The sequence below is a fragment of the Medicago sativa genome, chromosome 3, assembly GCF_051527215.1.
Source record: "Medicago sativa cultivar Bolivia chromosome 3, Bolivia_mono, whole genome shotgun sequence".
NCBI classification, from domain to species: Eukaryota; Viridiplantae; Streptophyta; class Magnoliopsida; order Fabales; family Fabaceae; genus Medicago; species Medicago sativa.
Window position 1 is genome coordinate 2,607,736 of NC_140751.1, and position 24,368 is coordinate 2,632,103.

General features: G+C 33.3%; 1 protein-coding gene and 1 long non-coding RNA gene across 2 annotated transcripts; both read left to right on the forward strand.

Moving 5' to 3' along the window:
- Positions 1–1,566: 1,566 nt before the first annotated feature.
- On the forward strand, positions 1,567–13,016 carry LOC146934889 (uncharacterized). Its single transcript, XR_015030067.1, has 4 exons — positions 1,567–9,541; positions 9,834–10,321; positions 10,696–12,004; positions 12,104–13,016. It is a non-coding gene; the product is annotated as an uncharacterized LOC146934889 (long non-coding RNA).
- Positions 13,017–18,612: 5,596 nt separating this feature from the next.
- On the forward strand, positions 18,613–23,989 carry LOC146934890 (putative methylesterase 12, chloroplastic). Its single transcript, XM_085750139.1, has 5 exons — positions 18,613–18,970; positions 20,323–20,562; positions 20,648–20,791; positions 21,511–21,645; positions 23,448–23,989. The coding sequence occupies exons 1-5, from the start codon at positions 18,725–18,727 to the stop codon at positions 23,718–23,720; spliced, it is 1,038 nt and encodes a 345-aa protein (XP_085606265.1). The 5' UTR covers positions 18,613–18,724; the 3' UTR covers positions 23,721–23,989.
- The last annotated feature ends 379 nt before the right edge of the window (positions 23,990–24,368 follow it).

Here is a 24,368-nt window from a genome sequence, read left to right on the forward strand (position 1 = left end):
TTCAGGAGCGCTATTTCTTCAGGAGCAGCTTGACTTCAGGAGCGCTTTTTCTCTTCAGTAGCAAGTTGCCTTCAGGAGCGTCCAAGCTTCAAATTTTTGTTGTTTCCATAGCTCTTTATTTGCTCATTCAGAACCAATGATGATGTAACTTTATAATTATGGTCCTGTACACTTGAACAAATATTAGCTAGTCCAATTTACAATTTTTAATACCTTGTTATCATCAAAACCCTTTAAGGTTCATTGTTAAACACATTTTGTTCCAATAGAGATTTATCAGATGAGGAGGAGAAGGAGCTGAGTCGTATTAGGCCCGCCTGTGTTAAGGCGTTTTTGTTGCTCTTGCTTGGCTACACCCTTTTTGCCGGCAAGAACTGTTGAGATAAAATCTAAAAATCCTTTATTGATGTTTTAATGATAACAAACCTTGAGAAGTAAACTAATAAGTTTTATGAATATTAATCGACTGATGTTTGCACTTGAGCTTTTAATTGAAAGGATAAAAGTCAAATGAGGAGGACAAACTAGAATCAACTTACATCAACAAGTGCATTATTTATACTCAACGATGAGAGAATAAAAATACTTAAGAGTATTACCACAATAGTATCAGAAGCTTCATGAAGATATTGAAAGACTGTTGTTTTCATCAATGAAGGTTTAATCGAAGGTTATGATTATCTTTTTATTTAACTTGTGTATTTGAGTGTTCTATTTAGTCACAGTTGAAATATTAAAGGCGCGCAACAATCGTCAATTTTTGTTCTCATACAACGCAACAAATTTTGAAAGCCAAAAACCTTGCAAAGAAGAGAAAAACGTATAGTTTGGTATATTGCAATTTAAGGCATCAAAGGTCATCTAATTGACATTTTAAGAGACAGATATGGAACCTTTTATTCAAGGAATATTTCATTAAAGGAACTCTTAAAATGCTAAGGCCTTTTACGTATGGAGATAATATGTTGCATGGTAAAGCATTTTATTACAAAAGGATTTACTAGCCTTTGGATATTTTTGTACACATGAACTTACCTACCTGAGAAGAACACAAGGGAAAGCACTACTCATGAGATAAAGAAAAGGTCACAACCAATTGCTAGCTTGAATCCAATTCTACACGTGGACCAATAAGAAAGCAACACATGACATGGTATTGCAATAGAACATGGTTTTGCTGCTAAGTATTTTGCAATACCACTATATGTCTACTCAATGAGAACATGCAAGTACATGTACATACAAAGAAAGTTTTGGCTGTAAAAGGAACAAAGAACAAAATGGATGCTAGCTATTAATTTGCATATATTTGTACCTTCTTCACCCAAATGTCTACACGTGGAACTCAAAGGAAGCAAGATGAAATGTGTGGCTTTGAAATCAAAAGAGATTGCAATGGATAAAATCTTGATGACACACGTGGACAAGCAAGAGAGACAAGATGTATTCTAGTTGGAATATTTAGCTACATGTGGGACCATGGCCTTTGGATTAAAAATATCTGCACACATGTGAGACTAGTGGCAATAGACGCTCCTCACGTGGGAGAGAAGAAAGAGCAAAATATTTTACTTCAATTGGTACCAGAGCTCTGCCTCTAAAAAGCCTACGCACCCAACGGTGCAGGAGGAAAAAGATCCAGAAGAAAAGTCTCAACACAACCTAAACACCCAACGGTGTAGAAGGAAGAAAATTCAAAGCCTAAACACCCAACGGTGTAGAAGAGATCTCAACACAACCTAAACACCCAACGGTGTAGAAGGAAGAAAATTCAAAGCCTAAACACCTAACGGTGTAGAAGGAAAAGGATCTAGAAAAGATATGTCAAAAAGTGCAAAGTCGTTATCAAAAAGAAAATCTCTAAAAAGGAGAAAAATCAATGCTGCAGAAAATACTCAAAAGAAAAATTTGCAAGAAGAAAAAATGTCCAAAATTGCAAAGGATATGCCTGAAGAAAGTCAAGATCAAATTTACCTTCTCACTTGCAAATTACTAAGAATGATACAAAAAAGAGATCAACAAAACTTCTGTTCAACAAATAAGGATGAAAAAGCAAACTTATGCCTAATGGCAAAATCAGATAATGAAGAGGTAAATCCTAATCCTTGCTCATCATGTGAAAAAACTGAATATTTGTTTGATAATCTTTTTTATAACTCTCTAATTTTAGAACAAACATGTGAAAGATTGAGAAATGAAAATCTTGAACTAAAAAGGGAAAAAGAAATGTTAGAAAAAGAGAACAAAAATTTGATTGAAAATATTCAAAATTCTCAATCAAAAGAAGTCTCTGAAAATAAAAATGACTCTCAAAATGAAAACATTATTTTGAAAGAAAATGTTTTACAGTCGAAAAATGACATTTCAAACTTCGTTAAATCAACTGAAACATTTCAAAAAATTATGGGATCACAAGTAAGTGTTTTCGATAAAGCTTGCATAGGTTTTAAAACTAATCACAAACAGAAACTTTATGAAAAAATTTTCATTCCTGAAAAGGTTACAAAAAGGAGTGAAAGGTACAAATGTACATATTGTGAAAAATATGGACATCTCGAACCTTTTTGTTTTAGAAAAAAGAAAGAACAAGCTTCACAAAAAACAAGAGTTACTTTCAAATCAAACTTTGTTAGATTTCATAAAGGAGGATTTCCTAAAAGTAACACTAACCATCAAGGACCCAAAAAGATATGGGTACCCAAAGCACTACTAACTTCTATTGCAGGAATGTCTCATGACAGTCAAGAAAAAGCCCTGATACTTGGAGAGTGGATGCTCAAGGCATATGACCCAAGAAAGACAATGCCTCCTCTCATTTAAAAAAAAAGGAGAAAAGATAATACGTAACTTTTGAAAATAGTTACAATGATCAAAGCAAAGGGACATTTATCTTTGTTAAAAATAATTTTGCTTTAATTTATTTTAAGGTTTTTTAATACGTGGTAGGTTTAACTCATAACTTTTTTAAGCATTTTTCAACTTTATGAAAATTGTTGGAAGACATTTAAAACCTCATATGTTTGAGATGTGAAACAAACATCTTTATTTTTCAAATCCAAACATTTTTTTGGTCTTAAAGTTTGATGCTTTTCTCGACCAAATCTTGTTTCATGTCTTGTGTAAAACATAAACAAGTTTGACATAATAGAACTTTCCTTTATCATTCAAACTGTCATTCAAAAAATTAGGTTCTATGAGAATATAGAATGTGAAATTTATTTTAAAGGAAAAGAAGTCAAAAGTTTTTTTTTAATACAATTTCACCAATTATGTTTTTAACTTATAAAATTTATAAGTCTTATGACTTTGTAATATTTTATGAGTTATTAAAATATTTACTTGAACATTTTTTTAACAAAAAACGTAAGGACAAATATTGTGAAGTCTTTCTAGGTTCTTGGTAAAAATGTTCAAAGTCAAAAATTTAAATATATTTTCTTGTCAGTAAGTCACAGTGGGGAAATTCAATAAACATTTGTCTTCTATGTTTATAATCTTGTTTGTGTTAGAAAAATCTTGAACAAAACTTACTTTTTTTGGAAAAATAGAAAATAAGATATATCATATTTTCACTTTTATGAATATTATTTCTATACTTTGCTTAATAAAGAAAGTTTGGTAAAATTTGATTCAAAATATGTCTAAGTTTTTTTGAGACTTTGCATTCTATAAATTTGATAGAATATAAATTTGCAATGGCCAATATATAGATTAAAATACGCAAATTATGTTTGATGAATGTTTGAGGATCTTTGAAGAAAGCGTGCACATAAAATTTGATGAATTTGAGGAACTCGAGATTCAAGAAAGAATCATTGAAGAAAATGAGGAAGAAAATCAAATCAACTCCAACAAAGAAAATTCTCCTCAACAACCTTCAAACGAAGAAGCAATCATAGATGAATCATGGATCGAGGCTATGAAAGAAGAACTACATCAATTTGAGAAAAATCAGTTTGGACTCTTGTACCTAATCCTCAAACTCAATCCATCACTGGTACAAGATTGATTTTCAGAAACAAGCTGGATGAAGAAGGGAAAGTAACACTAAACAAAGCTAAATTAGTAGCTCAAGGTTACAATCAACAAAAAGGCATATAGATGATGAGGAAACCTATGCTCCTGTGGCTAGATTTGAAGCCATAAGAATTCTTCTTGCATATGCATCTCATAAATGCATCAAACTTTTTCAAATGGACATAAAAAGTACATTTTTAAATGGTTGTTTAAATGAAGAGGTTTATTTTCATCAACCTCCGAGCTTTGAAAATTTAGAAAAACCAAATCATGTGTTCAAACTAACCAAAGCTATGTATAGACTTAAACAAGCTCCAAGAGCCTGATATGAAAGATTGAGCATTTTTTAATCAAAAATGGTTTTTCATGAAGAAAAATTGATACCACACTTTTTAGAAAAATTGACAAAAATGATTTATTAATTGTACAAGTGTACGTCGATGATATCATTTTTGGAGCTACAAATGAAAAAATGTGTGATGATTTTTCAAAACTCATGGAAAGTGAATTTGAGATGAGCATGATGGGAGAACTTAAATTCTTTTTAGGATTACAAATCAAACAACACAAAGATGGCATTTTTATTTGTCAAGAAAACTATGTCAAAGATTTTCCCGAAAAAGAATATAGAGGAATGATTAGATCCCTTTTATATTTAACTACTAGTAGACCTGACAATGTTTTTGCAGTTGGTTTATGTGCTAGATTTCAAACTGCACCAAAAGAGTCACACTACACTGCAGTTAAAAGAATGTTCAGATACCTTGTAGGCACTCCAAGTGTCGGTTTATGGTACAAAAAAGGATCACTTTTCAATCTTACCGCATACTTTGATGCTGACTATGCCTGAGACAAAATAGAAAGAAAAAGCACAAGTGGTGCATGTCAACTGCTAGGAGAAGCTTTAGTCAGCTGGTGTTGTTGAAAACAAAATACTATAGCATTATCCACCACAGAGGCTGAATACACTTCCACTGCAAACTGCTGCTCTCAGCCTTACGTCAACAAAACTCTCATCAATCAAGTGACCTCAACATTACAATGATGATAAATGAATGGGTATATGGACATATTACAAAATAAAGACATTCTCATCATTGGTACTCAAATGATAAAGGTCATTAAAGGAGGTAACTCTGATCCAAAACATATAATATTTGCATTATAATAATGTTGAATACTTTTATGCAATATTATTATGTGATTGATTGGTTGCTCTTGAAATTCAAAATGCATACTAAATCTTTTTATGCAAGTATTTGAATTCAAAAAGCTTAAATGGATGCATCATTCTCCTTGTCATAACTTGAACATGCATATGTTTAAATGAAATCAATTTTGTATAACTTCTAATTTACACATATCCCATATTGATCTTCAATCCATAAAATGTGTGGTTATTGAATACAATAAATTAACGATGCTTTCGACTTAGAGAAAAACTTTTTAAGAATGCTTTCAAAATATATGAGTCTTCTTAAAGTTTTTCTTCTCAAGGGATGTTTTGTTAAACATAATTTTATACAAAGCTTGACTTATATATTTCACAATGATAAGTTTTTAAAGGATAAATGAATTAACACTTGTCTTAATTCATATTTTTATAATCTTGTGGAAAATACCTTAAGTGTGTATTGATTGGATTATTGGTCAATATTTTATATGTGCAAGTCAAAATTATTCTTATTGATCAATAAATATTTTTGGAGTAAATAAAACTCTTAATTGTATTTCATGATAAACCAAATTCCTTGAACAAGAAAAGTGCCAAAATCTCATGATTTTATAAATATAAGTCTGTGCTTATAGTGAACTTTTCATGAAAAACATCATTTCTATAAGATGTGCACTTATCTCAATACAATTGGTTTTCACATATTGATTAGCCTATACTGTGCCTGATGCCTAAGTATTATTTTGTTCGGCTTTTCAAAAAATTGAGATTTTGATATGGCTTATGTAAATGATCCTTCTTCAACATGATTTAAATGAATATCCTATTTTAGGATTTATTTTTGAAGGATTTCAACAAGAAGATACATGATTGATATTCATGAGAATATCTTGTATTAATTTGTCATAATATACAAATTTGGTCTAATTTGAATAATTTGAATAAGACTTGCATATTATGATATTTTGAATATTGACTAATGACCATCTTGTCACACTTACATGTTATTTAGATGCAAGCATCATGAGGCATATTAATATAATTTGTGCATAATTAATCTTAATTGTTGCATAAGCCCTCATGAATTTTTTTCTTATTAAATGTTTAAAATATGTTTTAAGCATGAAGTAGAAATAACCAAGATGTCTCACACAAACACTTTCAAGTGAAAGTAAGCTTAAACATTTTTTTTATTACAAGTGTGTTTGCATAAATTTTGTGAAACAAAAAAAAAACACTTGATAGTTCTTTTTGTGTGCTGCTAAAATATGAGAAAATCATCTTGAAAAGAATGGCTCTTTAAGCATTATAGGAGCTGAAACTTTGAAAAATTCATATATATTCTCAACATGATGATATTTTGAAAAGAGAGAAGTTTTATTGACTTGAAGTCAATTCACTCTGATTTTTTTTAGCTTCCGCATTTGCGTCACTTTCTCTCTATTCAAAAATAATAATCATTGGTCAAATTTTCATATGACATTTTATGTTTCAAACGGCTAGAACATAGCTGTGTCCATTTTTCATTTTTTGGAACATGATCTTGTTTTAAAATAAAATGTTGTCTCAAGTTAATGTAATTGAGGATATTCATGTCATTAAATTGAGGGGGAGTTATTCTAAGTTTGAGAATATTTTTTCAACTTCCATTGACATTTGAGATCAAATAAATTTTTTGTTTTTATTTTGAGAGCATCGATGAATAAAATTTCAAAAAACTGAATTTTACATGAGGTTAAGTTGTATTGCTTTTGATATATTAACCAAATTGTGATTTCAGTATTGACGAGAATAACCATTGTTCATCCTACATGTGCTTTAATGTTTAAAATGCAAACTTGATGAATTTGATATCTGAGTTGATTCTTAAATTTGATATCCTACATTGCTATCTACAATTGTGCTTCATTTTTTTCACCCCCAACACTTTTTGATAGATGCCAAAAGGGGGAGAGATATGTATGATGGGAGAGTAAAGTAAGATGAAATTAAATAATGAAGAATGTTATGAATTAATATCTTGCATGTGTTTAGGGGGAGTTTAATTATTATTTTAAGAACTAAACTCTTGCATGTATCTAGGGGGAGCTTAATTGAAATATCTATCAACATTCTTGCATTTATTATTATTTCCATCCATAAAACTTATGATTTATTCTAAAGGTTTGTCATCATCAAAAAGGGGGAGATTGTTGAGATAAAATCTAAAAATCCTTTATTGATGTTTTAATGATAACAAACCTTGAGAAGTAAACTAATAAGTTTTATGAATATTAATCGACTGATGTTTGCACTTGAGCTTTTAATTGAAAGGATAAAAGTCAAATGAGGAGGACAAACTAGAATCAACTTACATCAACAAGTGCATTATTTATACTCAACGATGAGAGAATAAAAATACTTAAGAGTATTACCACAATAGTATCAGAAGCTTCATGAAGATATTGAAAGACTGTTGTTTTCATCAATGAAGGTTTAATCGAAGGTTATGATTATCTTTTTATTTAACTTGTGTATTTGAGTGTTCTATTTAGTCACAGTTGAAATATTAAAGGCGCGCAACAATCGTCAATTTTTGTTCTCATACAACGCAACAAATTTTGAAAGCCAAAAACCTTGCAAAGAAGAGAAAAACGTATAGTTTGGTATATTGCAATTTAAGGCATCAAAGGTCATCTAATTGACATTTTAAGAGACAGATATGGAACCTTTTATTCAAGGAATATTTCATTAAAGGAACTCTTAAAATGCTAAGGCCTTTTACGTATGGAGATAATATGTTGCATGGTAAAGCATTTTATTACAAAAGGATTTACTAGCCTTTGGATATTTTTGTACACATGAACTTACCTACCTGAGAAGAACACAAGGGAAAGCACTACTCATGAGATAAAGAAAAGGTCACAACCAATTGCTAGCTTGAATCCAATTCTACACGTGGACCAATAAGAAAGCAACACATGACATGGTATTGCAATAGAACATGGTTTTGCTGCTAAGTATTTTGCAATACCACTATATGTCTACTCAATGAGAACATGCAAGTACATGTACATACAAAGAAAGTTTTGGCTGTAAAAGGAACAAAGAACAAAATGGATGCTAGCTATTAATTTGCATATATTTGTACCTTCTTCACCCAAATGTCTACACGTGGAACTCAAAGGAAGCAAGATGAAATGTGTGGCTTTGAAATCAAAAGAGATTGCAATGGATAAAATCTTGATGACACACGTGGACAAGCAAGAGAGACAAGATGTATTCTAGTTGGAATATTTAGCTACATGTGGGACCATGGCCTTTGGATTAAAAATATCTGCACACATGTGAGACTAGTGGCAATAGACGCTCCTCACGTGGGAGAGAAGAAAGAGCAAAATGTTTTAAGCAATTGGTGCCTATAAATACACATGCAGGCAGTAAGGGAAGAGCACCGAATTTCTGTGAGAAAGCAAGCAATATACACAAGCAAAAATACACAAAGCTCTCTCCTTTTCTTTTTCCAGTGAACTAAACTTGCTCTTTTACAGTGAGCTTTTTGTTTAGTAAAGCACTACTCAATTTTATTTGATATTCGGTCCAAGTAAGAATTTGTTTCTTATTTGGTTGTAAAGCTTGTAGGTAACAAGTGTGTAAAAAGCAAGGGTTAAATCACTCGTTTGCAGGAAAAGATCAGGTAGATCTAGCAAGGGTGATTTGTACTCGTTTGTTTCTTGGTTGTAAAAACAAGGGTTAAATCACTCGTTTGTAGGGATAGATCAGGTAGATCTAGCAAGGGTGATTTGTACTTGTTTGTTTTTGGTTGTAAAAGCAAAGGTAGATTTACTCGGTTGCAGGAAAGATCAGTCGGATCTAGCAAAGAGTAAAAGTTACTCATTTGTGAAAAAAGAAGACAAAAGAGGAGTTGTGGTTAACGTTACTTAACGCAACTACCTAATGGAAAATCTCACAGTATTGTGGGGACTGGACTAACCCATATTGGGGGAACCAGGATACTTCTTGTGTGTGATTTTCTTTTTCCCTATCTCTTTCATTTTATACAATATCACACACTTCACAATATTATGTTTTATTAACTAACATACTAATCTAATCCAAGTATATATACTTGAGAATTTTTATTTGGTAATTTTTATTAGATCACAATTCAAACCCCCCTTTCTTGTGAAAATATTTTACTTCAAGAACAGCAAAACCATTAATCTGTTGTGGATGCTTGCGATTCGGAATTTGGATGACTTAGGCACGTGGTCATGGGGCGGGATGAGACTTGCTTTCTTGTATGAGCAGCTGAATCTTACCTCCAGCTCACATGTTGGCTTCGTTGGTGGTTACATAACCTTGCTTGTGGTAATATATTTTGTTCTTATATTTTTAAGTTAATCTTAAATGTATACTTTTTTGTATGATACTTAAGTGTTGATATAAATTTGTCTCTTTGTTAATGATGAAATTAATTAGAAATATGTTTGTTAATGTTGATTATAGTTAGTTTGACTACAATGTGATAGTTTACGGATTGAAATGACACTGTCGAAATATAAGTGTTGTTGTTGAATGGTTAGAAATGTTGTTGAATTGTCCGTATGAAAATGTCTCATTGATTTTTTTATTGTTGAAATGTTGTGCAAATATGTCTCAGAGGAATACACCGCAGATGCTTGACAGACTTAGGTTAGGGAGGCAGCAGAATTATACTAGTAGTGCACAGAGGAAAAATCAAGCAGTACGTCCTCTTTGGTTGGTCGAGGGAGAGGCAGACTGGGGCCACAAGACTTGGTAGGGTTGATGTTGCGGGGGCCTCATCGTCACAGACGGGTCTATCCCAGACGATGGACCCGACACAGTATCAGCAGCATTATCAGGAGCAGGCGTATCAGCCCCAATATCAGGAGGGGTATCAACCTTAGTATCACGAGGGGTATCAGTATGAGCAGCCTCATTATGAGCAACAACAGTATGACCAGCCTCCTCAACAGCAGCAGTATGAGTAGCATCCTCAGCAGCAGGCTCAGCCTGGTACGAAGGATGATGATGAGGATGGGGGGTTTTTCAGGGGGGCCTTATGAGTTGTCTCTTTTACCGAACTTCGGTAAACATGTGGCATGCAAGCTTTGGAACGATAAAATAGTAAGTATAATTTGCTTTATTTAATTTAATGATATTTTACTATTTATTTTACTAATTATTTTTACTTATAATATTTCAAGTTTATTTTACGTTTTATTTTTTTAACGGTGTTTGTTAGAATACGTGGCATTTATTTTTTACGTAGAATATTTTTAGTTTATTTTATGTATTATTTTTTTAACGGTGTTTGTTAGGATACGTGACATTTATTTTTTACGTAGAATATTTCTAGTTTATAATTTTTTTAACGGTGTTTGTTAGAATACATGACATTTATTTTTTACGTAGAATATTTCTAGTTTATTTTACGTATTATATTTCAAGTTTATTATTTCATGTTTATTTTACTTATTTAATTTTTTTTTGTATTTCAGTTGCAAGCGGAGCGTAAGATGATTGGTGTCTCGCACGGGAGGAAACTTAAGCTTTCTGCCTTGTTACTTCCGTTGCATGTAGATGATAACCCTTGGTTCTGGGAACCGGTGGAAAGATCCGGTCTAAGGCCCCTCATTCTGACTGGGTACGAAAGCATCTCCCACGGGTTAGTGTGTGCTATGGCTGAGAGATGGCATCAGGAGACCAGCAGCTTCCCTCTGCCTGTTGGGGAGATGACCATTACACTAGATGATGTGGCTTGTCTTCTACACATCCCCATCGTTGGACGACTCATTGAGGAGGATGATTTAGATCATGACCATGGTGTAGAGCTGATGGTGAATCATCTATTGTTTCCGGTGGAGGAAACGGTGGAGCAAGTGAGTAATAATTCAGGTGCCTTTGTCACTTACACAGCCCTGAAAGAGCGTTATGAGCACCCGTTGAATCGGTGTAACCATTTGCTGGGGGAGATTTATCAGATGAGGAGGAGGAGGAGGAGCTGAGTCGTATTAGGCCCGCCTGTGTTAAGGCGTTTTTGTTGCTCTTGCTTGGCTACACCCTTTTTGCCGGCAAGAATAGCAAAACCATTAATCTGTTGTGGATGCTTGCGATTAGGCATGGCAATGGGGCGGGGTGGGGACGGGTTTTACATTCCCCGTCCCCATACCTGATTATCATATACTTACCCGTTACCCTACCCATACCCAACGGAGATGAGAAATTGAACCCCAACCCCGTCCCCAACGGGTTCGGGTATCCCCGCCCCATCCCCGTCCCCACATTGAATAATTTTTTTAAATAAAAAATAGAAGTTTTTTTGCAACCCCTAGAGAAATGTTGTAATGCATTATCCGACAATATGCTCACTTTAACATTTGTTAGATCGATTGATTTAGTTGCCCCTTTAAATATTAATGGTAGTTTTTATAACACGAAAATTATTAAACAATAACATGACATATCAACATAGAATAGTTTTCTGCATTCGGGACGGGTTTGAGTATGGGTTTGGGGTGGGTACCTATATACCCGTTACCCGTCCCATACCCGTGTTTTGGAATCGGGGAAAACCCAAACCCATACCCATACCCAGTCAAAACAGGGAAAACCCGTCAAATTGGGTTTGGTTCGGGTGGGTAACCACGGGTATGGATTTTGTTGCCATGCCTACTTGCGATTCGGAATTTGGATGACTTAGGCACATGGTCATGGGGCGGGATGAGACTTGATTTCTTGTATGAGTAGCTGAATCTTACCTCCAGCTCACATGTTGGCGTCGTTGGTGGTTACATGACCTTGCTTATGGTAATATATTTTGTTCTTATATTTTTAAGTTAATCTTAAATGTATACTTTTTTGTATGATACTTAAGTGCTGATATAATTTGTCTCTTTGTGTTTGCAGGGATGGGTTATAGCTCACTTCAGACATGTCGTTCCGAGGAAGAAATATGAAGATTACGAACGGGAGAACCCGTATGTGGTAGATGGAAACCTAAAAGGGGGTTTGCTGATGCTGATCACTTCAGCGGCTTGATGAATTCGATGGAGCATTGTCATGTATTCTGGAAGCCGTACGAGCGCCGACGAAACGTGACGCCTTTATAGGACGTGTGCTGGTACTCCAGATGGATCATGGCCGGCAAACAAAAGATGGTGCGTCACTTGCCGGAGCGGGTTCTGAGGCAGTACAACTATGTTCAGACCGTTCATCGACCTCCTACGATGATTCTGCCTCTTGCCCAGCAGATGTGGCTGCTGCCTTCTTGGAGTTTGCTCTGCATGCCGTTAGCCAGCAGAAGAGGGGTGAGCCGGTCCCGGACGACGAGCCTTGGAAGCATTCAAATGGGTATATTAAATGGTTCTACCGTGTATCCCATCCTCTTATCGTCTGCCCTGCTCCCGTTCCTGAGTACGTGGTTCCACAACCTGTCTACCAAGAGATTCTTGTTGAGCAGGAGTGGGCCAAACATCCTTCCAATCCATTGTAGGTCATCAGCATCATGAGAGCCAGAGTGGAGCATGCGATGGAGATTCCAGAGGTGGTTTCAAATCCACTCTTTTTCAGTATTTTGGAGGGCCTCCAGACCGAGTATAACGTGTTTGACCAGGAGCCGGTTCCACGAGGAGGAGTAGGAGTCATAGTCCACAAGAGCAGCAGTAGTGTCTTATTTTAGTACATTTTTATTTTTGTAGTATTTTTATGACATTTTGATTGTAATATATTTACATTTGCGCGATTGCGCTTATTTTTGACATTTTAGTTATTTTTCGTTAATATTGTGTATCTAAATTATGAATGAATGAATGCATGATTTAATGAATTATTGAATGAATGTTCTTTAAATTGTTAGTTTTGGTTGAATGAATGAAAGAACTTGGGAAAACAAGGAACAAGGCGCTACAACCTGTTCTAGTACGAGCACAGAAGCTTACGTGAGTTAACTCACGCTCAGTTTAACACTAGCGTGACTTAACTCACTCTGCGTGACTTAAGTCACGCTGAGTTTTGCACTAACGTAACTTAACTTACGCAGGGGTAAAATGGTCTTTTCAGTTGGGAATGAGCAAAAACTGTCGGGTAAATAGCAGAATTCTCCTTTCTCTACAACCAACAAACCTGTTGTTGATACTTGTTTACTTTTATGGCCTAGGTTTAATAGAATTTCTTTTTACACACTACAAATTTCTTCTGTCCTTCAAAATTATCATTTTAACCTCGTTCCAATTATATAATCTAAAGTGTATTTGTTTACTTTGGATTATCTAAAATGAATTTTGTAAAAAATTGTAAACACCTACTAGATAACATGAAAGTCTCTATTGACCACCACCAATCAATTTATAGAATGATACGAATAGTCCACATTAATCATGATACTATAACCGCCCCCAAAGGAAGAGTTAGAAAGAAAAGAAGGAAGGATGTTGTAAATTGCAATAAAAATGGAGAAGAATGTAGTGTTATTTATAGCCACAACACCATGTTAGACTGTAACTTTGATCAAAGGAAACATCACAATCGTCCATACCATGTCCACTCTGGGTTCCGATTATATAGTCCGAAAAATGTGCACATAGTTAAAAATTGTGTTCAGAAGGGTTTGACTGAAAATAGAAACATCTACCTACCACTAGATCAAATTCTACAACAACATGATTTAAACATAACAGATTCAACAATAAAATACAAAAGTAGCACCATAACCACAAATCAACTAAACTAAATTCTTAATCTGGTCTATCCATGTAAGCCTTGATTTCTTCGTAGGTCATGGATCGAATCAAACTTTCTCGAATATCATGAAAATATCTCACCAAGGAAGCGTCCAACTGAGTTAATCGACAGACGACGATACTCAACATTATCCACACTTCTAGTGTATGTGCGGGTAAGAGGACCGTTAATTTGGTTCAACTGATCCTTCAATCCAAACAATGTAACGTCAACGTGGATCCTAAAAAAAGTAAGGTTTTCCCCCGTTGTAATAAACTACAACTAGCTTAGCATTCCTATCTATTGGATACGTGTTCATAACTATGTGGATTGACTTGCAAATGAACCAAACACGCCATTAAAAGAAAGTGTGTGTTGTGGACCATTGAAAAATCTTGTATTTGACCGGTTCAGATTATATAAGTTGAAACATGTCAAACCCTTTAAAACATAAGTTTTAACACAGACTATGCATGTTTGAGATTATATAATTGAAAAAAATAATGAACATGTGTTCGGATTATATAATTTGAAGCATCCCCAAGTTTAGGCGGTGGCTTGGTGAGATAAGAATGGAAGGTCAGATGATTTTAGGTCAATATCTTTGTGTTTTACATGTTTCTATTGACTAAATTACACGATTTTATTGACTGTAGATACAATTTATGTGATGCTTACACGATTTTTTTTTTTTTTTTTTTATAAAACTCATTCTTTCATTCTTCCCTTTTATTTCTTACTTTTCTTTTGGGGCGGTTAAGATGTCATGGTTTCATTGTTTTCCTTTCATATGAAGGATCAACATAGACCTTCGTGTCATCTTGCGGGGTTAGTGTGAATGGTCAAAGAAGCTTGTTCCTCTGCATCTTGTATTTGAGATTCGTTTGGACAAGGGATTGTTCAGATTAATTTCCACATTTTTCTGCTTATGTTCCCAAATTCTCTGGAGGGCGCACGAGAGTGATGACAAGTCTTCTCCCTCCTTTTCACTCCACAGTTTTGTACTACAAATTTAGTTTTAGTTAACAAACATTTAACTATACATGGTGTTATGTTAATGTAAATATATTATGAAATTTAAAACTACTAATAAATTGTGTTGAATCGGTAAATTTTGTTGTCAATATTATGTCATTTTAATGAATTGAGTTAAATCTGAACAAAATTGGGTTAATACTGTTCATTTTTATAATCCAGAAAACGTCAAATACACTTTAGATTATAAAATCCGAACAGGATAAAATACTTAAATAGGGAACGCGTGAGGTCATTGGGTGGGAATAGAAATTCCCAAATGTTTTTGCTTGTGTAAATGGGACAAGGATTAGGTGATTTTGTGGTGGAAAAGTCATCATGACTTTCTCTTCGTGTGTGTTTGGTTCAACTTTGAATATAATTGATTCTGAGAGAATTGATTCTGATAGAATTGATTCTGACAGAATTGATTATGAGAGAATTGATTTATGTTTGGATACAATTATGTAGAATTGATTAAACAAACTGAATGTTGTTTGGATGATTTTGATCAAAATTGCTTTTGAATGTATAATTACTAAAATAGACATAGCTAAAGGAGAATTGATAAAGAAGGAGAATTGATAAAGAGCAATAAAGGAAAATAATAGGTTGTAATAATAAAATATAAAATTTACTGTTTATAATTGATTCTAGAAAAGCTAGAAGCTAGGATTCGTAGCTTCATGGAAAATTGCTTATAATTGCTTTTTGGCTAGAATTGCTTCTCTGAAAAGCCAAACCAAACATGTTGTTTTTTGGCTAGAACTGCTTATAATTGTTTTTTGGCTATAATTGCTTTTGAAAAGCTAAACCAAACAGGCCCTTCATCTTTCTTCTAAATTACACTATTTCATCTTAAATATCATTTATCTTTCATCTTTATATCCTTGCGAGCTTGACTCAATTTGGTAGGGATATTGCACATTATATACAGGGGTTAAGATTTGAACCCCAGACATCCCATTTTTCCACATTTAAAATGTGTGAGCTCTAACCACTAGACAACTTGACAAAAAATAAACTAAATATACGGATTAAAAAAAAACACTGAAATACATTAAAATTACCATATTTTTCCCTCAACTAAGTAACATTATTTATTTTTTCAAATTATTCCAACCAAATTGACACCGATTTGAACTGACTTCGAGAGTGTCTGAGCCAAATTTATGGAAATGAATGATGACAAGTCGATCGATGGACATTTTTAAAGAATACTTTATGTGATAAATCAAATGAGATGCATGATGATGAGCATAACACACAAGTACACAATTATTGAAAAGAATTTTAGAACATTAACAATCAAGTTCAATTACGTTGTGTGTCCTCTTGAGAAGTTGTTTCCCACCATGGGAAAGCTCCCTTTCCCCAGACAGCTGGCATTATACAACCGGTTGCTAAAAAAAATTTTAAAAAAATGAATACTGTTTTTTAATGTTTTTTGTTTCTTCTTGTTACACCCTCCCATTTACTTTAGTGTATTGTCTCTCCTCAATTAGTTAATCAAAACGCCGTAAGCTATTCTCACCGATTTCTCATGTCTCTCTCATTTAGTTCACAGAAAGTAACCATAAGAAATTGCAAGGAGAAAACAGCATAAAAACAGCAGCTTAAAAATTCAAGCTTAAAACTCAGATTGAAACAACAATAAAATTCATCTTTCGTTTTGCTCCAAACAATTCCAACAACCATATTCAAGATCTAAGGTAAATCCTCTATTTTTAACAAAAACAAACAACAATTTTTTCTTCGTCAACAACAATAACAACATTTTCCAATCTCAATTTCGACAACAACAACAATCATCAACAACAATAACAACATTTTCAACAATTGCAAAGAGTGGTGTAACCAAAGCAATCAATTTCGTCAGTGATTTTGTTTCCTATGACAGATAAAAGCTCTATATCATTGTTGAAGATCCAGGTGAACAAACTGTAGAGGTTGAGAGAACCGAAACTTCAAATAAGTGTTCATATGGATTATCCTTTATTTCTTCAGATTTGGGTGAAACTAAGGTTGATTTGGAATTTATTAGTGATATAAAGATTAATTAATTAAAACTAATGAATTAGAGTTTTACTGTCGGGATTTTCTGGATTTTTATTTTTTATTTTATTTTTCCTATGATGAAGAAGAATAGTAGGGAAGATGAAGATTTTCTGGGTTTTTATTTTATTTTCAATTACCAAGCTCAACCGAAAATCAAAGTTGCAACAAAAAGAAATGAAATATTGTTGTTTAATTAGAAGGTGGGGACCACTGCTGCAGTCCACAATACCATGCAACAATTCACAACAATTAACAGGTCATAAATCCTAACCATCCAATTAAAAAAGTAATAAATCTATGGTTGTGGTTCAACTTTCCCATGGAGGGAAAGAACTCCCCTTTCCCATACTAAACCCCACCAATCGAATGATATAACAACCACTTTTAATTGTTGAACTCCAAAAGTTTTATAAAAGGGAAATGGGGTACTAGTTAAGGACTTTAAATGGTAAATTTTTATGGAAGTTTGTGTAATCTATGCATTGAAAATAAAAAACTTTGACATTTTAAAAAATACTCCCTCTGTTTCAAAATACATGTCCAAGTCAACCACTTCACATATGCCAATGCACAATTTTGACTGTTAATATCTTTAATTATCTAAAGTAAAAAATTATAAAAATTTAATATTTTGAAAATATTTGTCGAGACAAATCAAACAACATCTTACATGCTAATATTTGTATTTATACATTAGTAAAAAAGTATGGTCAAAGTAAGTCAAATGAATAGTGCACATTGCAAAAATTGGACATGTATTTTGAAACGGAGGGAGTAATTACTTAATTTAGCATGCTTAAACAAAACCCTTTATAAAATGATCGTACAAATAATATTATTTCTATTAGTATTTTGCACTCCTCTCCCATTATTTTTTTATTTTTCATTTTACTTGACACGCGTTTCTTACTTTTATAATTCATCTGGTATTTAAACAAGTCTAGTCTAGTCTAGTCCAGTGTAGTAAGTAAAAGTTTTATGAAGCAAATTTGAAGATAGTGATGCCATGATGAGATGCGTTGCCCCTCAATGCACGTTGAAAACTACTCTACCTTCACTTCACAACACAAAATGCGCTTATTTTCAGGATACTTTCTTGTCTCTACTCACCCACCACTCTTCCTACTCCTCCAACCACCACTTTTATTATTATTATTCATTCACTTCTTTTCTTTCGTTAAATTAACGTCTTTTTTTTTTTTTTTATAAAATAAAATTGCTGGGTACAAAATATTAATCAAGGGGATATATTTTGATTTTCCTAACAAATAAACTTTACAGTATAAAAAGCATATGGCAAGGCCATGCACTATGCACATACAAAATACAACTGTACAAACATTATTATTATATACAGTACGTATAATCATTATTATAAAATTATAATTAAGAGAAAAATATTTGTCTATTCCACCAAAATTGAAAATAGCGTTGAAATAGTGAAATGATTTCGTAAGAGAAGTATCAAATCGTTGAAAATAGAAACAACATTTATTAATAAGCTATAAAAATCAGTTGTGAATTCATTCATTCGTTTCGTACTACAATTCTATTCTTTTTTAATTATTTATTTATTTAATTAATATTATTTTTGCATTTATATCCAACAACTCCACAAATTCTCCATCTTTCCGAAACCACCAAAACCAAACAAAAAACACAATCAAACTTCAACAACAACCCAAGTTTCTTTGTTTCATTAATTTCCCAGAAAAAAAAAAGAAAAAGTTGAAAAAAATGGGAAATCGTTTAATTTGCATGACAAAAAAGGATTCAAAAGAAGTGGGATCAAGAAGCAAAAGAATGGGTGGTGGTGGTAGATCACAGAGGAAACTTGTTACTGAAGAAGAATTGCATCTTCAAGCTTTATCTATGGCACTTCAACAACATTCTCAGAGGTTTGAAGGTTCTATGTCTAGAAGAATTGGTTCTACTAGCTCTAGAAGACGCACTTTACCTGATTCTGTTCCAGTCAACAAACAGGTTCTGCTCTTTTTTTTTTTTTCAATTTATTTTTTGGGTTTGCATGCTTTTTGGATTATTGATTGTAAAGTTTTGATTTTTGAATCATTTGATCAGTTTCAGAAAGTGGGTTGTCAGGATTATGGTTTATTGATTGATAGTAAAGTTTTGATTTTTGAATTATTTGATAAGTTTTAGAAAGTGGGTTATTATGATTTTTTAAGATCTTAAATCTTAAAGTAAGATGGTTAGAAAAATTATTCAATTGTAAATGGAAACATGATGTGTCTGAAAAGTGTTGTTAAAAAGAAATCAAGGGTTACTTTTTAGTTTATTTTTTTATAGGCTAAAAAGGTGGTGTATGTATCTAGAAAAGTACAGGACCAAAATTCACTGTGCTAATGAAAAGTGGATAAATAAACTTTAATTTATGATTATTTGCCTGTATTTTTGTACTTCTTTACAATACATCCATACCCCACTTCCAGACTTGTGTAGGATGAGGTGCTCAGTAGTGCTAGTGTAGTGTTGTTGACTCCACTAATTACTGATGTGTTGTTATTAGTGTTAAGCATGGAGTACTAGGAACATGTCTTTTTTTCTTCTTACTTTTTAGAGTCTATAGTGAAGAATCTAAGGGGGGGCAATTAGGGATGTTTCATGTTGAGCATCCTCCTAGTTTGTACCTTTATTGAAGTCAATCACCATCTATTCTGGAGTTGGTGCTTAATTCTTATACAGTTGGATTGCTTGTGATTTAATCTAAATTAAGTGCATCTTTGGATTCACTTTAGGGAGAGTTAAAAGTGATTTTGAAGACTTAAAATTGATTTTGACACGTTTCGGGTTCCTGATTATAATTGATTTTGTCTTTAGAATTGATTTTAACTTGAAGCTAGCTTTTGCCTCCAAACATGATTTTTGCACTCAAATTTATTGTTCAATTCACTTTAACGTGATTTTGTCTTTATAATTCATTTTGCTTTAAACTCACTTTCAACTAAAATCAATTTTATAATGTAAAAAAAAAAAAAAAACTAAAATCAAGTCTATCAAAATCAATTTCCACCACCGTAGAACCAACAAACACTAACTAACTCCTTTTCTTAAGGCTGTTTGAAATGTTGTTTGGATTAATGCATAAATTATACTTAAATATTTGGGAGAGGAAAATGTGTTGCTTGAACCTAGAATGGAAAAGGATTTGAATTTGAGTAATCAATATATATGTTCACAATCTTGTGTTTGCACAAAAGATTTGTTAACAAACTTTGTTAGCCATATTTCAGAAATTAATTATAAATTAAAGCGTATAACAATACTGTTTTAATCTTTTCGGTTGAGCATGTTATAACCTGCTATGTTCTGTCCAGGATCCAGAACTTCTGGAGAACATTAAAACAAAGAAGTTTGTATTGATCCATGGAGAAGGTTTTGGAGCATGGTGTTGGTACAAGACTGTTGCCCTTCTAGAAGAAGTAGGACTTCAGCCTGTTGCATTAGATCTTACAGGATCTGGAATTGATCTTACAGACAGCAACAATGTCACTACATTGGCAGAATATTCAAAACCTTTAACTGTTTATCTTGAAAACCTTCCTGAGGACGAAAAGGTTCAGATGTCTGACATTGAAATTAAAGCATTTATTGTTGTGCATTCTTTTATGTATATATTTCATAAAAATGGAAATTTTGCAGGTTATTCTTGTTGGTCATAGCATCGGTGGTGCTTGCATTTCTTATGCATTGGAACACTATCCACAAAAGATCTCAAAAGCGATTTTCCTTTGTGCTACAATGGTGACCGATGGTAAAAGGCCGTTTGATGTTTTCGCTGATCAGGTATTTTCTTCGTTTACTCATGTGACCAGTTGAATTTTTGAGCGTTCACATATTATATGGTGAATAAATCCTTGAATCAAATTTAAATTCCTTAATATACAGCTAAAACATTTTCATCCAATGTATAGTGTGCCAACTAAACTTTCCATGTCAGTCATAATTTCGTACAATTATATAATATTAACATGGTACATATATTGCCCTTCCATGTTTCACATCGGTTGTTCAATCTCAATTAATTGGATTTGGGGTAATATCTTCATCTATTATCACAAATTTACTGTTACACGGCTGTCTCAATTTCAATAACAGACTCTACGATTATAACTTGAAGTCTTAGCAAACAATTCAGGGAACTTTCATTGCTCTAATAGACTGCCTATGACATACCTGCCTTGGTAAAAAATGTTTACTAACCACAAAAGTAGTATAAATATAGAAACTAATGATAAAAGCTGTTTCTAGAAAGCTGAACATTTTGTTTCTGAGAAATCAAAAGAACTTTTAAGTATTTTGTAGAAAGCACATCCAAATGTGATCACAAGTAATTTTTTTGCATAAACACTCAAAGTAAATATTATTATAGCTGTTAAATTAAAGTGTTCTTTATGATGAAATTTCATTACCAAAGGAACATTTTCCCCTTTTCAAATTACATCCTATTTTGCATTTTTCTTGGAAGATCTTATAGTTGTTATAACAAATCATCTTTACTGCAGCTAGGATCTGCTGAACAGTTTATGCAAGAATCAAAATTTCTGATCCATGGTAATGGTAAAGAAAAGCCCCCGACAGGATTTATGTTTGAGAAAGAGCAGATGAAAGGCTTGTATTTTAATCAATCCCCAGCAAAGGTATGCAGGAGTTGAGTCTATTTCTAACATTATAGCTTCTAGATATTTTGTTGCTATTCATTTAAGTTGGCTGCTTAAAATTGTACAACTTGTGATGAATAGTAAAAGTTTAGAACTAAAAGCTGTTTCACTACTTGATTTACTTTCTCCCTTTTTTTCTCTTTCATTTCTAAGAAATGGTTGGATGGAGGGTAAGCAATATACAACTTAATAATATCAGATATTATAATATGCAGAAAGAAATGTTGGTTTCATCTGAAATGTATTACTGCGGTGCCAAATACATTGTTAATAGCTTAAGAGGAAAGCTTGTCTGTGGTAATACCAAATAAGTAATTATCACATTATTTTTTTATATCAATAGATATACCGGTTCTAGTTATTATTATTGAATATGATTAAATGTGTCATGGAAGATACATGGGGTTTTATGTGATCCACTGGCACTACTAGTGATTTATATAAAATAGGGGCAAGGCGGGGGTGGGGAGTGCTCCCCCTGTCTGGCTGTCCCCGCCCCTCAAAATGTCCTTCGTCCCCATCCCCCACCATGGGCAGCGTGGGTGCCCCATCGACATTGAAAAATTGTAAATTCTATATTATTTTTAGGATAAATTTCAATCCACTTGAGGTTTTTTAAGATAATAGGAACAAGAGTGACTGATGTGTTATTCTGTTGTAAATTATTATTATTATTCTTTTAAATGGAAAAAAGACCAAAAGAGATGTATTTGTAAACATGTGTACATTCATAAAAGGATTTTGTAGTATTATTCTTAGGGACAGGGACCCTGTGGGGGGGGGGGGGGGGGGTAAATAATTCCCGTCTCCATTCACAAACTTCCTACGGTGGGATTTTCTCCCTCGTAATCCCTACCTGTGGGGCCCCAAATGGGGTAGTCTTTGCGGGGGACCCACTTATGGGGCGAAATCGACATCCATTGGGAAAAGAGGAGTGAAGGAGGTAATTGTAAATGCTAAATACATGAACAACTAGATGGGCTGTTTTCTTTGTCTAAATAATTTGGTGTTAGGGTAATTTCTTTGAGACGTAGTTATGCACAACAAGATTTCTTTCTAATTGTGTATTCTTTGTCTAAATAATTTGGTGTTAGGGTAATTTCTTTGAGACGTAGTTATGCACAACAAGATTTCTTTCTAATTGTGTATTCTTTGTCTAAATAATTTGGTGTTAGGGTAATTTCTTTGAGACGTAGTTATGCACAACAAGATTTCTTTCTAATTGTGTAGATAGTTGAAAAGGTATTCATAATGGATAATGCCCTCAGAACTCCAAAAATAATTGGCTGGTATTCAACCTGGCTTTAAGATTAAAGAACAAAATCTCTTCTTCCTCTAAAACTTAAGTATTGTAGATTTGTTTAATGTTCCCACTTTCCAAATTCTTCACGAAAAACATATCCTCCTGTAGTTTTATCCATGTGAGTGGGAACTGTTACCTTTTTTAGAGGGTTTCTTTCCTTAATCCCGTTTGGTTTACTTTATTCTTCTCACTTATATTAATCTATCAAGATAGAAGAATTTGATCTATTAACTGCGCTGGTACCTTTTTTCGAAGCTCCTATTTTCTATTTCATAGTTAATTTTTGCTCATGATTCAAGGGAGTTACCATTTCGTAGTGTCAGTCTTATCCTCTCTGTAGTTGTGCGTGATTTCTTCTTTAACAATCTTCCGACGTCTTTGGATGTTATCTAAAACAGTACCTTAATTTCCAACCAGATTTATAGATTCTCACTATAAATATCTGATCTGGTAAAATTTGATATGTGGTTTGATACAGGATGTTGCTTTAGCCATGGTTTCAATGAGACTTAGTCCAATTGGTCCACTCATGGAGAAGCTGTGTTTATCTCCTGAAAAATATGGCACCGCTCGCCGTTTTTACATTCAAACACTGGATGACCGCGCCCTTTCCCCAGATGTCCAAGAGAAGCTTGTGGGGGAAAATCCTCCTGAAGGAGTTTTCAAAATCAAAGGCAGTGATCATTGTCCATTCTTCTCCAAACCACAATCTCTCCACAAAATTTTAATTGAAATAGCTCAAATTCAGTAACTACTAGCTTAATGATCAACAATACATGATTTGTTACTTTTATCTTTCCATCTCCCAACTCACCAAATTAAAGAATAGAGTTCACATGGCCCAGCTGGGAGATGAGTTAGATTTTTATTTTTTATAATCATGAAATATAATAGAGGAAGATCTTGATTTATTGCCTTTGAGACAATTTAGTATTCAACTAGTGAAGGACTTCTGTAAACTTCTCTTATATTTTTGGTTCATATGTATAGTATAATAGTAAAATTAACTTTTATACTTTAGATTTTGACTTTGGCAACCAATGTTTATTGTTTATTCAATTCAACACATAGTAAAAAATGCATATACGTTTAAACAAATCACATGTAAGTGGCTTCATTTTTTTTTCTCTATCTATCATGAAACATAAAATAGGGAAATTAGTCACTTTAGTCCCTGAATGGGGAACGATTCGTCAATTTAGTCCCTGAATGCAGATAATATGCAAAACAGTCCCTGCATGGTCAATTTCAGGGACTAAAGTGACTAACGAAGTCTACATTCAGGGACTAAATTGATTAACGGAGTCTGCATTCAGGGACTAAATTGACTAACAAAGTCTACATTCAGGGACTATTTTGCAATTTATCTGCATTCAGGGACTAAATTGACGAATCGTTC